The sequence below is a fragment of the Beta vulgaris genome, chromosome 3 (assembly GCF_026745355.1).
Source record: "Beta vulgaris subsp. vulgaris cultivar EL10 chromosome 3, EL10.2, whole genome shotgun sequence".
Lineage (NCBI taxonomy): Eukaryota > Viridiplantae > Streptophyta > Magnoliopsida > Caryophyllales > Amaranthaceae > Beta > Beta vulgaris.
In genome coordinates, this window is record NC_079204.1 from 7,351,906 (window position 1) to 7,366,049 (window position 14,144).

The following is a 14,144-nucleotide window of genomic DNA, read 5'->3' on the forward strand; positions in this document are numbered from 1 at the left end:
GTTAATTTCATGTGAATGGTGGGAAGAGCCGCATAAGCATAGGAGAGAGAAAGAATGAAAATCCCCTTTGTGAAGAGGAAGGGGAAGATCGAGGTTCTTTTCAGTTAGACTTTGTTTTCTTTCAGTTAGACTTTGTTTTCTTTCAGTTGGACTTTGTTTTCTTTCAGTTGGACATTGTTTTCTTTCAGTTGGACTTTCTTTTCTTTCAGTTAGACTTTCTTTTCTTTCAGTTAGACTTTCTTTTCTTTCAGTTGGACCAACTGAAAGAAATAATGGGCCAACTGAAAGAAATAATGGACTAACTGAAACAAAATGAAGACTACCTGAAGAAAAATGTAGACTACCTGAAAAAGAATAAAGACCAACTGAAACTCAAGTAAGTCTAACTGAAGCACAAAAACCCACTGAAAAACAAAGAAGACTAACTGAAAACAAAATGAAGACTACCTGAAAAAAAATTGGAACCACCTGAAAAAAAATGAAGACTACCTGAAAAAAAATTGGAACCACCTGAAAGTCGTCCGACCAAGATTATGGTCGGACGAGTCCGACACAATACGTTCTCTAATAATAATAGTATTTTGGATATTTTTAAATGATAGTTATAAATAAATAATATTAATAATCACAAATTAATAATTATAATAATAATGATAATTAATAATTATTATTTTATATTATTTGTATTAATATATTAATGCTTGATGATGATTATATAATAACAATAACATCTGAGAATCGGAAAAATTACTAAGAAAAAACATGCTCTCTACTGAAATACTCTCTACTGAAAATGAGCGCGATCGCTCGCGATCTACTGAAGAAGATGATCTCCTTCGGAGATCGAATAAGAAATTTAAGTCAGATGTTCCGGGTAGTGCTGGTACTGAGGTTGAGATGAATGTACCCCTTTCTCAATTGGGGGAGGGGATGAGATCTCCTACTCATCCAAAGTCATATAGTCAAATGGCGCAGGGATTTGGTCGATCGGTGAATCCATTATTTGAATCAAATAGAGCAGAAGAGGAGAATATTTCAGATGATGAAGAGACCATCGAGGTTGATATTGAAGATGTTAATTGTCCTACAATTACGCTTACAAAGGAGGACAAACGCCATATTCGATCCCCTTGGCTAAATGTTATTATCATTAAACTCTTTGACAGAAGGATGAGCTATGAAGTTCTCGTTCGCAAACTGAAACTAAAATGGAGTTTAAAAGGACAAATTGCACTGACAGATGTCGGACATGCGTTCTACGTGGTTCGGTTCAGCAATCTTGAAGACTATGAGTTTGTTCTATCTCAGGGACCTTGGATGATAGGGGATAGCTATCTAACCATCCGCAAATGGGTACCTAATTTTATTGCGGATGAGGAACCTATTAAACATCTTACGGCGTGGGTTTGGATACCCAATTTATCTGTCGAATATTTTGATAAACAAGTGCTCCACAAGATAGGAGCAAAAATTGGAAAGGTAATTAAAATCGATAGAAATACGGAGTCCATGGATAGAGGTCAGTATGTGAGGTTCTGTATTGAAGTTGACATCACTAAACCTTTACTATCCAAATTCCGGTTGAATGGTCGAGTATGGAAAATTCAGTATGAAGGATTAAAGATAGTATGCTTCAAGTGTGGGCGTTTGGGGCATAAAGAGGATAAGTGTGCAGCATTTGGTCAGGTAGTCGAAGGTTCGGAGGTAAGGACTAGTGAAATTCCTCGGCCGAATCTGGAAGGGGTTCCGAAACCGGTGCGACCTGAGGATAACACGAGTTATGGTGAATGGATGTTGGTTCAAAAAGCAGGCCGTCGAGGCAATTTAAAGTATGCCCCAGTTGGTCGACGTGGTGGTGCTGAAGGCCAGTTTCCTAACGATAAGCTCACTGGTAAAGTAACTACTGATGTTGTTCAGGTCAAGCATAAGGTTGGTGGAGGATCATTGAACAATGGATCACGATTTGATGTTCTAAATCAGGATGAACATGGGAAGGAAGTGGAAAAAGACGTTGGTCTGGACATGGATATCGAAGAACAACCCGGGGTGGTATCAGATAGCGATCTGGGTAATGCAGCGGGTCGGACTATTAGCCTTGGTAGGGTTGAAAACTCTGATGTGGAAATCAATTCAATGGAGGAAACAGTTGCGGAAAATCAAGAGCAGATCTTGGAAAAACTAGAACCCATATTTGTAGGTAACAAAATAGAGGTGGGAAATAAGGAAGTTATCATAAGATATCAACAAATTTTGGAAAAAATTTCGGACTCGAACATTCTCGTGGAAACACAACCTCATAAGGAAACTACTAAGGATTTGGTGGATCTGAGGAGTGGGCATGTGACCCTCCCTAAGAAAATCCCAGTTAAAGGGCCCATACTTAAAAAATCCTTAGTTAGAAAATCTCCTTCTCAGAAACCGATTGGAAAAGAAAATATTGGAGTCCCTTCTAAAGTGACTTAACTCGACGCGAGTCCTGATAAGGAGGGAGATTCGGGCGGTGTTGTGGCGTAGGTCAGTAAAGATACACTTGGAGAGGTTCTTGACCGAGGATCCAAGTGGATTCCTGGTGTATGTGACTGACCCCACTCAATTAGAGTAGAGTGATTTCATTGAGTTTACTTCAATGAAACGAAGAGTTGGGGTCCACCACACCATTTGTAATAATAACAATGATGTGATGCAGCGCTTTCGGGATATATCCTTGAGAAATAATATTGACAAGGATGATATGAAGATACCAACTGTCATTGTTTGGAACCAGCTTCGGGCGAACTTCTCTTCGGATACTACTATCAAGTGGGTCCCGCGAGAATGAAACCAACTGGCCGGACACAAATATATGCAAAATTTGAATGTTTGATTTTTTGTCTAGACCGAAAAATAAACAGTTGTTTGGTCCGCATTTTTTGAAATGCTGATTTTGAGTGCAGATCGCGGATAATTTTCTTTTGATGTGCTTTTATGTACTGTCAGTGATCTGTGACCGTGTGTATTTCAACTTGCAAACTCGAATTATAGTGTTGCATGTTTCTCTGTCTTTGCTTTTAATCGCTTTAAGCTTCCTTGATTAAGTTCTATGTTTAAGACTCGTTTTGTATACCATTGCAACATTTGATGTCTTGATAGTTAACTACATGAATATTAATAATATTGTAGAATTGCTACATTTGTGATTTTGATGTTATAAGGTCGATTTTATGTGCTCTTTTGCTATTATATTAGGTGTTAGTTGCTGGATTTTCGGAGTTTGTTCAATTGATAACCTTTTAATTATTTGTACATGTTTATTGTGCAGGTTTGCGCTACCTTAGCGTCTATCACCATGAAGGACTATGCTTACAAAAAACCCTAGGATCGTCCTGATGATTTGCATCATGGTGAGGTTGTGACTCAACTCGACGCGAGTGCTGATAAGCAGGGAGATTCGGGCGGTGCTGTGGCGTGGGTCACTAAAGATACACTTGGAGAGGTTCTTGACCGAGGATCCAAGTGGATTCCTGGTGTGACTGACCCCACTCAATTAGAGTGGAGTGGTTTCATTGAATTTACTTCAGTGAAACGAAGAGCTGGGGTCCACCACACCATTTGTAATAATAACAATGATGTGGTGCAGCGCTTTAGATATATATCCTTGGGGAAGAATATTGACAAGGATAATATGAATATACCATCTGTCATTGTTTGGAACCAGTTTCGGGCGAACTTCTTTTCGGATACTACTATCAAGTGGGTCCTGCGAGAAGGAAACCAACTGGCCGGACTCAAATATATGCAAAATTTGAATGTTTAATTTTTTGTCTAGACCGAAAAATAAACAGTTGTTTGGTCCGCATTTTTTGAAATGCTGAGTTTAAGTGCGGATCGCGAATAATTTTCTTTTGATGTGCTTTTATATACTATTAGTGATTTGTTACAGTGTGTTTTTCAACTTGCAAACTCGAATTCTAGTGTTACATGTTTCTCTGTCTTTGCTTTTAATCACTTGGTGCTTCTTTGATTAAGTTCCATGTTTAAGACTCATTTTATATGTCATTGCAACATTTGATGTCTTGATAGTTAACTACATGACTATTAATAATATTGTAGAATTGATACACTTGTGATTTTGATGTCATAAGGTCGATTTTATGTGCTCTTTTGCTATTATATTAGGTGTTAGTTGCTGGACTTTGGGAGTTTGTTCAATTGATAACCTTTTAATTATTTGTACATGTTTATTGTGCAGGTTTGCGCTACAATAGCGTCTATCTCCATGAAGAACTATGCTTACAAAAAAACCTAGGATCGTCCTGATGATTTGCATCATTGTGAGGTTGTGACTTAACTCGACGCGAGTCCTGATAAGGAGGGAGATTCGGGCGGTGCTGTGGCGTGGGTCAGTAGAGATACACTTGAAGAGGTTCTTGGCCGAGGATCCAAGTGGATTCCTGGTGTATGTGACTGACCCCACTCAATTAGAGTGGAGTGGTTTCATTGAGTTTATTTCAATGAAACGAAGTGTTCGGGTCCACCACACTATTTGTAATAATAACAATGATGTGCTGCAGCGCCTTAGGGATATATCTTTGGGGAATAATATTGACAAGGATGATATGAAGATACCAACTGTCATTGTTTGGAACCAGCTTCGGGCGAACTTCTCTTCGGATACTACTATCAAGTGGGTCCCGCGAGAAGGAAACCAACTGGCCAGACTCAAATATATGCAAAATTTGAATGTTTGATTTTTTGTCTAGACCGAAAAATAAACAGTTGTTTGGTTCGCATTTTTTGAAATGCTGATTTTGAGTGCGGATCGCGAATAATTTTCTTTTGATGTGCTTTTATGCACTGTCAGTGATTTGTTACAGTGTGTTTTTCAACTTGCAAACTCGAATTCTAGTGTTACATGTTTCTTTGTCTTTGCTTTTAATCGCGTTATGATTCCTTGATTAAGTTCCATGTGTAAGACTCATTTTCTATACCATTGCAACATTTGATGTCTTGATAGTTAACTACATGAATATTAATAATATTGTAGAATTGCTACATTTGTGATTTTGATATTATAAGGTCGATTTTATGTGCTCTTTTGCTATTATATTAGGTGTTAGTTGCTGGATTTTCGGAGTTTGTTCAATTGATAACCTTTTAATTATTTGTACATGTTTATTGTGCAGGTTTGCGCTACCTTAGCGTCTATCACCATGAAGGACTATGCTTACCAAAAACCCTAGGATCGTCCTGATGATTTGCATCATGGTGAGGTTGTGACTCAACTCGACGCGAGTGCTGATAAGAAGGGAGATTCGGGCGGTGCTGTGGCGTGGGTCAGTAGAGATACACTTGGAGAGGTTCTTGACCGAGGATCCAAGTGGATTCCTGGTGTGACTGACCCCACTCAATTAGAGTGTAGTGGTTTCATTGAGTTTACTTCAATGAAACGAAGAGCTGGGGTCCACCACACACATTTGTAATAATAACAATGATGCGGTGTAGCGCGTTAGGGATATATCCTTGGGGAAGAGTATTGACAAGGATGATATGAATATACCAGCTGTCATTGTTTGGAACCAGCTTCGGGCGAACTTCTTTTCGGTCATACTACTATCAAGTTGGTCCCGCGAGAAGGAAACCAACTGGCCGGACTCAAATATATGCAAAATTTGAATGTTTAATTTTTTGTCTAGACCGAAAAATAAACAGTTGTTTGGTCCGCATTTTTTGAAATGCTGATTTTCAGTGCGGATCGCGAATAATTTTCTATTGATGTGCTTTTATGTACTGTCAGTGATTTGTTACAGTGTGTTTTTCAACTTGCGAAATCGAATTTTAGTGTTACATGTTTCTCTGTCTTTGCTTCTAATCACTTTGTGCTTCCTTGATTAAGTTCCATGTTTAAGACTCATTTTATATGTCATTGCAACATTTGATGTCTTGATATTTAACTACATGACTATTAATAATATTGTAGAATTGCTACACTTGTGATTTTTATGCTACACTTCATTTATTAATAATATCATGGTGAATTTGTGACTCAACTCGACACGAGTGCTGATAAGGAGGGAGATTCGGGCGGTGCTGTGGCGTGGGTCTCTAGAGATACACTGTAATACTCCGTATTTTAGTAAGTTATTAGTTATATTTTTTTAAAAGGTTTTATATATTAAAAAGGCTTTTTATTAATTATTAAGGTTTTAAATAGGCCTTTGTATTAAATTATGGGGTTTTCAAATAAATTCTAGCCCAAATTATATACTGGGCCTAAGTTTACAACTTGTAATCCAAGTAGTTAGAAGATATTTTTTAAAAAGAAATTTCAAAAAGGATTTACAAAAGATTTATATAAAAAGAAAAAAAAAAGAAAAAATAAAATATACATATCTTTACGTGAAGGAACTCACGCCAGTGAGTTTATTTTGTTTCAAGATTTAGTTACTTTGTTTATTTATCTTTTGGTTAATTTGTTTGTTTTATCTTTTGGTTAATTAGCATCTAGACTATTTATCTTGTGGAATATTCCTCTATTCTACCTATATTATCATAAAAGATATTTTATCCTAGCTAAAATTAATTATCTTTCTCAAAAATCTATCTTTTAGTTCCTATTCCTATTCTTATCATATTTACCCCAACTAGTATAAATAGGGGTCTCCACCCACCATATTCTTCACACCAAATTTGAGGAATAAATCTCTTTTCTCAAGTTTAAACTCTCTCTCCCTCTTAGCCTACCTTCTCTATTTTTTTCCTCCCTAGTAGTTATTATTATTAAAGGTGCGTGTATATGTAAATATTTAAATATTCTAGGCTGTTAAATTTTTATTGATGTACATGTTTTTATTTGTTTAATGCTTTAACATGAACCACATGAATTTTTTTTACGCACGCATAAGAACTGTTACCACTTTAGCCATCTGTCTTCCATGCATCTAAAGTAATTATATTTCAAGTTTTTGTATGCCGCATATGAATATTTGCGTCAAAACCTGATTATACATTCTATACTATATACTGACTTCTTTGCATCTAAATTAACTATATAGAGTAGTATGTTGGCTGAGTGGCAGTTGATAAAAAAAAGATATGAATGCTCATCATGTTTTAGTAATGCTAAAGATTTACATCTACGTGTAAGACTAGTGATATAGATTATTATCAAGAGATTTGTTAGATATGCTCAGTAAGTTATTGCCTTTTTGTTATATAACCGTAATACTAAAGTTGTAGTTATCATGTAATTGATCTTTAAAACTTATTAATGCACACTTGTCTAAATTACCTGCTCATGAAACTTTATGAAATTCCATGCGTCAGTATAACATAGTAGTACAACATTATATTGCTCAGATTGCATTGTTAATTTGACTTATGATCTCATCAATTTACAAATCTTCGAGTATGGTAAAAAAATCAGTTTCAAGGATTTATGAACAAGTCGCTTATATTACGCCACTATTTGGCTAAAGTTATAAGTACTATTATTATTATTTACAAAGAAAGATTATTTTCAAAGATTATTTGATATGAGCAAGTGATTAATATTATGTCTTTTAAGTGGCAAAAGTTTTATATATAAGAATTTTTATTCTTATAAAGGAGGATTATTTCCGAAAGATTTTTCTTAGTTATATGATCTTTTATGATCACAATTATAAAGAGGCCACGGCTTGTTATTTACTAACAAGAACGGTAGCTATTATATTTTTACCCATGTACTTTTTGTATAAGTCATGTGGACAAGGTAGTTCCCCTCGTAATAGACTCAGTAAGGAATACTAAACTTGGGGGGTGTGCACACTTTAGGAAAGGTACCTAGGCAAGGAAAGGAGTTTTATCAAAGTTATATACTTTATATTATACAAGTATCCAAGGAATTTATACAAGTTATTTCAAGTATTCAAGAAAGGTTTATATGAATATTCTTTGAATGTTTAATAAAGTGTTTAAATTTCCGCATATACATGTACTCAGTATTTTTACTGACACGTATTTTGTTTTGTTTTATGGCTTTGTCCCTGTGATGATCCTTTTGGTGAGCAGATTTTTCAGGTTGATTGATGCATACTACATATGGGGAGCTAGTGAGGAGTACTACATAGCTTAGTTTAGTAGTCATTATGTTTTATTTTTTTTTCTCCTTTGTCATAGTTGAAACAATAAATTTTTATTTATCAATAAAGAGAAGTTATTTTTATTAATTCCGCTGCATTGTTAATTTAGTAGTTAGTAGTTTTAGCCTTTAACGTTATCACGTGGCGGTAATACTCTCAAGTTTCTCAAGTGTTTATATTAAAATATATTCTTTATAAAGAGAGAAATTTGGGGGTGTTACATACACTCGGAGAGGTTCTTGACCGAGGATCCAAGTGAATTCCTGGTGTGACTGACCCCACTCAATTAGAGTGGAGTGGTTTCATTGAGTTTACTTCAATGAAACGAAGAGCTGGGGTCCACCACACCATTTGTAATAATAACAATGATGTAGTGTAGCGCCTTAGGGATATATCCTTGGGGAAGAATATTGACAAGGATAATATGAATATACCAGCTGTCATTGTTTGGAACCAGTTTCGGGCGAACTTCCCTTCGGGTACTACTATCAAGTGGGTCCCGCGAGAAGGAAACCAACTGGCCGGTCTCAAATATATGCAGAATTTGAATGTTTAATTTTTTGTCTAGAACCAAAAAATAAACAGTTGTTTGGTCCGCATTTTTTGAAATGCTGATTTTCAGTGCGCATCGTGAATAATTTTCTTTTGATGTGCTTATATATATTGTTAGTGATTTGTTACAGTGTGTTTTTCAACTTGCAAACTCGAATTCTAGTGTTACATGTTTCTCTGTCTTTGCTTTGAATCACTTTGTGCTTCTTTGATTAAATTCCATGTTTAAGACTCATTTTATATGTCATTGCAACATTTGATTTTTTGATAGTTAACTACATGACTATTAATAATATTGTAGAATTGATACACTTGTGATTTTGATGTTATAAGATCGATTTTATGTGCTCTTTTGCTATTATATTAGGTGTTAGTTGCTGGATTTTGGGAGTTTGTTCAGTTGATAACCTTTTAATTATTTGTACATGTTTATTGTGCAGGTTTGCGCTAACTTAGCGTCTATCTCCATGAAAGACTATGCTTACAAAAAACACTAGGATCGTCCTGATGATTTGCATCATGTTGAGGTTATGACTCAACTCGACGCGAGTCCTAATAAGGAGGGAGATTCGGGCGGTGCTGTGGCGTGGGTCAGTAGAGATACACTTGGAGAGGTTCTTGGCGGAGGATCCAAGGGGATTACTGGTGTATGTGACTGACCCCACTCAATTAGAGTGGAGTGGTTTCATTGAGTTTACTTCAATGAAACGAAGTGTTGGGGTCCACCGCACCATTTGTAATAATAACAATGATGTGTGTAGCGCCTTCGGGATATATCCTAGGGGAAGAATATTGACAAGGATGATATGAAGATACCAACTGTCATTGTTTGGAACCAGCTTCGGGCGAACTTCTCTTCGGATACTACTATCAAGTGGGTCCCGCGAGAAGGAAACCAACTGGCCAAACTCAAATATATGCAAAATTTGAATGTTTGATTTTTTTTCTAGACCGAAAAATAAACAGTTGTTTGGTCCGCATTTTTTTAAATGCTGATTTTGAGTGCGGATCGCGGATAATTTTCTTTTGATGTGCTTTTATGTACTGTCAGTGATCTGTTACCGTGTGTTTTTCAACTTGCAAACTCGAATTCTAGTGTTTCATGTTTCTCTGTCTTTGCTTTTAATCGTTTTATGCTTCTTTGATTAAGTTTCATGTTTAAGACTCATTTTGTATACCATTGCAACATTTGATGTCTTGATAGTTAACTACATGACTATTAATAATATTGTAGAATTGCTACACTTGTGATTTTGATATTATAAGGTCGATTTTATGTGCTCTTTTGCTATTATATTAGGTGTTAGTTGCTGGATTTTGGGAGTTTGTTCAATTGATAACCTTTTAATTATTTTTATATGTTTATTGTGCAGGTTTGCGCTACCTTAGCGTCTATCTCCATGAAGGACTATGCTTACAAAAAACCCTAGGATCGTCCTGATGATTTGCATCATGGTGAGGTTGTGACTCAACTCGACGCGAGTGCTGATAAGCAGGGAGATTCGGGGGGTGCTGTGGCGTGGGTCAGTAGAGATACACTTGGAGAGGTTCTTGACCGAGGATCCAAGTGGATTCCTGGTGTGACTGACCCCACTCAATTAGAGTGTAGTGGTTTCATTGAGTTTACTTCAATGAAACGAAGAGCTGGGGTCCACCACACCATTTGTAATAATAACAATGATGCGGTGTAGCGCGTTAGGGATATATCCTTGGGGAAGAATATTGACAAGGATGATATGAATATACCAGCTGTCATTGTTTGGAACCAGCTTCGGGCGAACTTCTTTTCGGATACTACTATCAAGTTGGTCCCGCGAGAAGGAAACCAACTGGCCGGACTCAAATATATGCAAAATTTGAATGTTTAATTTTTTGTCTAGACCGAAAAATAAACAGTTGTTTGGTCCGCCTTTTTTGAAATGCTGATTTTCAGTGCGGATCGCGAATAATTTTCTATTGATGTGCTTTTATGTACTGTCAGTGATTTGTTACAGTGTGTTTTTCAACTTGCGAAATCGAATTTTAGTGTTACATGTTTCTCTGTCTTTGCTTCTAATCACTTTGTGCTTCCTTGATTAAGTTCCATGTTTAAGACTCATTTTATATGTCATTGCAACATTTGATGTCTTGATATTTAACTACATGACTATTAATAATATTGTAGAATTGCTACACTTGTGATTTTTATGCTACACTTCATTTATTAATAATATCATGGTGAGGTTATTGTGACTCAACCCGATTCGAGTGCTGATAAGGAGGGAGATTCGGGCGGTGCTGTGGCGCTGGTCTCCACCGATTATTACCATATGACAATTAAGTTATGTAATACCTCAGTCCTTAACTTTTTCTAATTCTAGACCTCCAACTTCTTCATTCTCTTTCCTTCTACCATATCTTCCCTCCATACCTATCTTTTTCTCTAATTAGTTTTAGACATTTTACGAAAGCCAAACTATTCCTATTTTGTCATGTTTCCCCCTTCCTTCCTAGCTCACTTTTCCTAGTTTTATCCTAACTTCTCTAATTTAGATATGAGTTTCTATCACGTCTTAATTTAGATACGAGCAAACATTAACTAAAGTAGATAATCAAGAGATACATTCAAGGAGAGATGGGTAACTTACCCGAATTTGAAATTTTTTCGTCTGGAATCATATATTTCTAAGGAGCTGCACTAATGAGGAATGTAGAGAAAGTGGGAGGGGTGGTTTTGTGGTATTCGTAATTCCAAAATATTGTAACGGTAATTTGAGGTTTTGCATAACCATGTAAAATATGGATATCACATCCTAAATCAAGAGATATCCATTAGGGCATTGAAAGAGTTTCATGTGAACATGGCATGTAAAATTAGGATGTAAAAATTAGGCTTGTGTTGGAAATCAATTAGGATGTTTGCAGGGGAAATAGCTTCACATTGGATTCAAAGTGAAGCTCACGACAAATGTTTTCAGGGATCTTAACTAAAAATTAGGCTTGTGTCTGAAAACCAATTAAATCTAGAGTATGGAAATCAATTAGGATATAGCCTGCAAAATTAGGCTTCACAAATTAGGCTATAATCAGCATATTCTGTTCACATGAAAGCCTAAATATATATGGAATTTCAGGTTCACGTAGAGGAGGGTGTGGGGGGGAAGGGTTGTATGTGCACGGGGTGGGCAGGGTTGTGTTTGCACTATGCAGTGTGTGTGCATTGTTGTGGTGTGAGCGGGGGTGTGGGCACTCATCTCACTCCCTTAGTGATCTAAAGGGACTGCCTCACTGCCCACTCATGTGCCATGTTTATGTCCTTGATTTTCTAGCCGCAAGCACATATATACAATAAAGCATCCATAATGTGATTGTGTATTTGCTTAAGTTTATATATTGTTCTAATAGACTTGCTAATGCTCTAATAAGTGATAGCTGGTTAGATTCAGTTTGTGTGTTACTCTAATAAGCACTTTCAGCCAGGTTAGTTTTTTTTTCTAAAATTGCGATTTTTTTTGTGTTACAGCCGTATTCTGGAAGCACTAATATGTTTAGTTATGGATTTTTTATAATAGAAAGAGGGAAGTACAATATTTAATCCTTGCATTAATTTGTCAAGTGGTATGTTTTTAAATCTATCATTCATATGCAACCTTTGTAGTTTAGGAACGGAGGAGGTAATTGTCATTGTTCGGATGTCATGCTATGTTCTACCATAAATTATTTCCTATTATTCTTCAAGGTTAAAGATAACCAATCTTGAAGGCATAGATATACCAAACATACTACGATTACTATCCATCCTTTTCATATCCAATAAAAGCTTTCTAAGCGAAGCTTGAATTCAATAGTTTACAATAATAGCAGAAAGCAAAGAACCAAACGAAATGCAAACTAAAAATAATATATTTAAAAATTAAGTACATCTAAAACCGACCTCTTGGTGAGCACATCTGCGAAGTCTGTCAGTTTATCGAGCAAGTCGAATCTACTTCATGACATACCTAAATAGAACATCACCATCAGCACAAGAACCACATATGTATATAAGGTGTCATGATTCCCAAAATTAGTCAAAAAATGCTTCACCATCAGCCTTCCATCGCTACTACTACTAAACAAATCATTCAGATATATTGCACCAAACTTTTCCAATAACAATCCAAGAAAACACACAAGTGAATGATCAATCAAGTATACGAACTACAGAAACTAAAAAAGGAAGTTAGAATGCCACGAGTTAGGGAACTAAAACTCAAGGTAACTAAGCTTATCTTGAGGACAATTATGCCACGCACTTATCCAGTTTCAGCAATGAAAAACGAATTCAAGCACACAAAGACATGAACAAAACAATCATGCCTAGTAAACTCCGAATCCTTGGACTTTAAGTTCTAGGTATTGCTAGACACCTCTCATCCTTGAAACTTAGCATCCATCCGAAACGCAAGCAATCAATCAAATACTCCTTCACTAGTGGAAAAATGAAGAAGGGCTGCGCTGAAAAAGGCCTGTAGGGCTGCGCTTTTTGACAGCAGCCCTTTCAGTAGCAACCCTTCACTTTTTAAGTAGGGCTGCGCTAGAAAAGCGCAGCCCTTAAGCTAGAAGGGCTGCGCTAGTTAGGAAAAAGCGCAGCCCTTCTAGCCCAGAAGGGCTGCGCTAGTTAGGAAAAAGTGCAACCCTTCTGAGCTAGAAGGGCTGCGCTTTTTCCTAACTAGCGCAGCCCTTCCTACCAAAAAAAAATTAAATTTTTTTTTTTTGACATTTTTTTAACTCATAATCTCACATTTTCTGAAATTAAACAGAAGAGAAGAGAAACGAAACGAAAATACTAAACCCAAAACAAAAAAAAGAATGAAACGAAAATGAAAAAAAGGAACAAAAACTAATATACAAAGAGAAGTATACAAGAACATTAATCAAAATAAACAAATAGAAGTATACAAGAACATTAATCAAAACAAAGAGAAGTATACAAGAACATTAATCAAAGTGAAAGTATTGGGTCAGACCGTCTGACCCAATATTCTCGTCAGACGGGCTGAGCCCAGTATTATAATATACAGCAACGACGCCACCACAACCTTCGCCCAACAAAACGCCCCATCGTCTGAGCCAAAGTTTCCCTTCCTGAAACCCGATTTCCCGTGGTTTGGAACACCACAACCTGAACCTTTGATCCCAAGGATTCACGATGACATGAAAAGTTGTTTCAAGAATTCCCAATCTTCCACCATGACTATCCGTTTCAAGAAAAACAGGAAGAAGAGAGGCCACGTGTCAGCCGGACACGGTCGTGTGGGAAAACACAGAAAACATCCAGGAGGTAGAGGTAATGCTGGAGGTATGCATCACCATAGAATCATGTTCGATAAATACCATCCAGGGTATTTTGGTAAAGTTGGTATGCGTTATTTTCATAGGCTTCGTAACAAATTTCATTGCCCCATAGTCAACCTTGATAAGCTTTGGTCAATGGTACCTGATGACGTCAAGGAGAAGGCTTCTAAAGAATAG

General features: G+C 36.5%; 1 protein-coding gene across 1 annotated transcript; it reads left to right on the forward strand.

Annotated features, from left to right (window-relative positions):
• The first annotated feature begins 13,843 nt into the window (after positions 1–13,843).
• On the forward strand, positions 13,844–14,144 carry LOC104890713 (60S ribosomal protein L27a-3). Its single transcript, XM_010676290.4, has one exon. It carries the CDS (start codon positions 13,863–13,865, stop codon positions 14,142–14,144), a length of 282 nt encoding a protein of 93 aa, XP_010674592.2. The 5' UTR covers positions 13,844–13,862.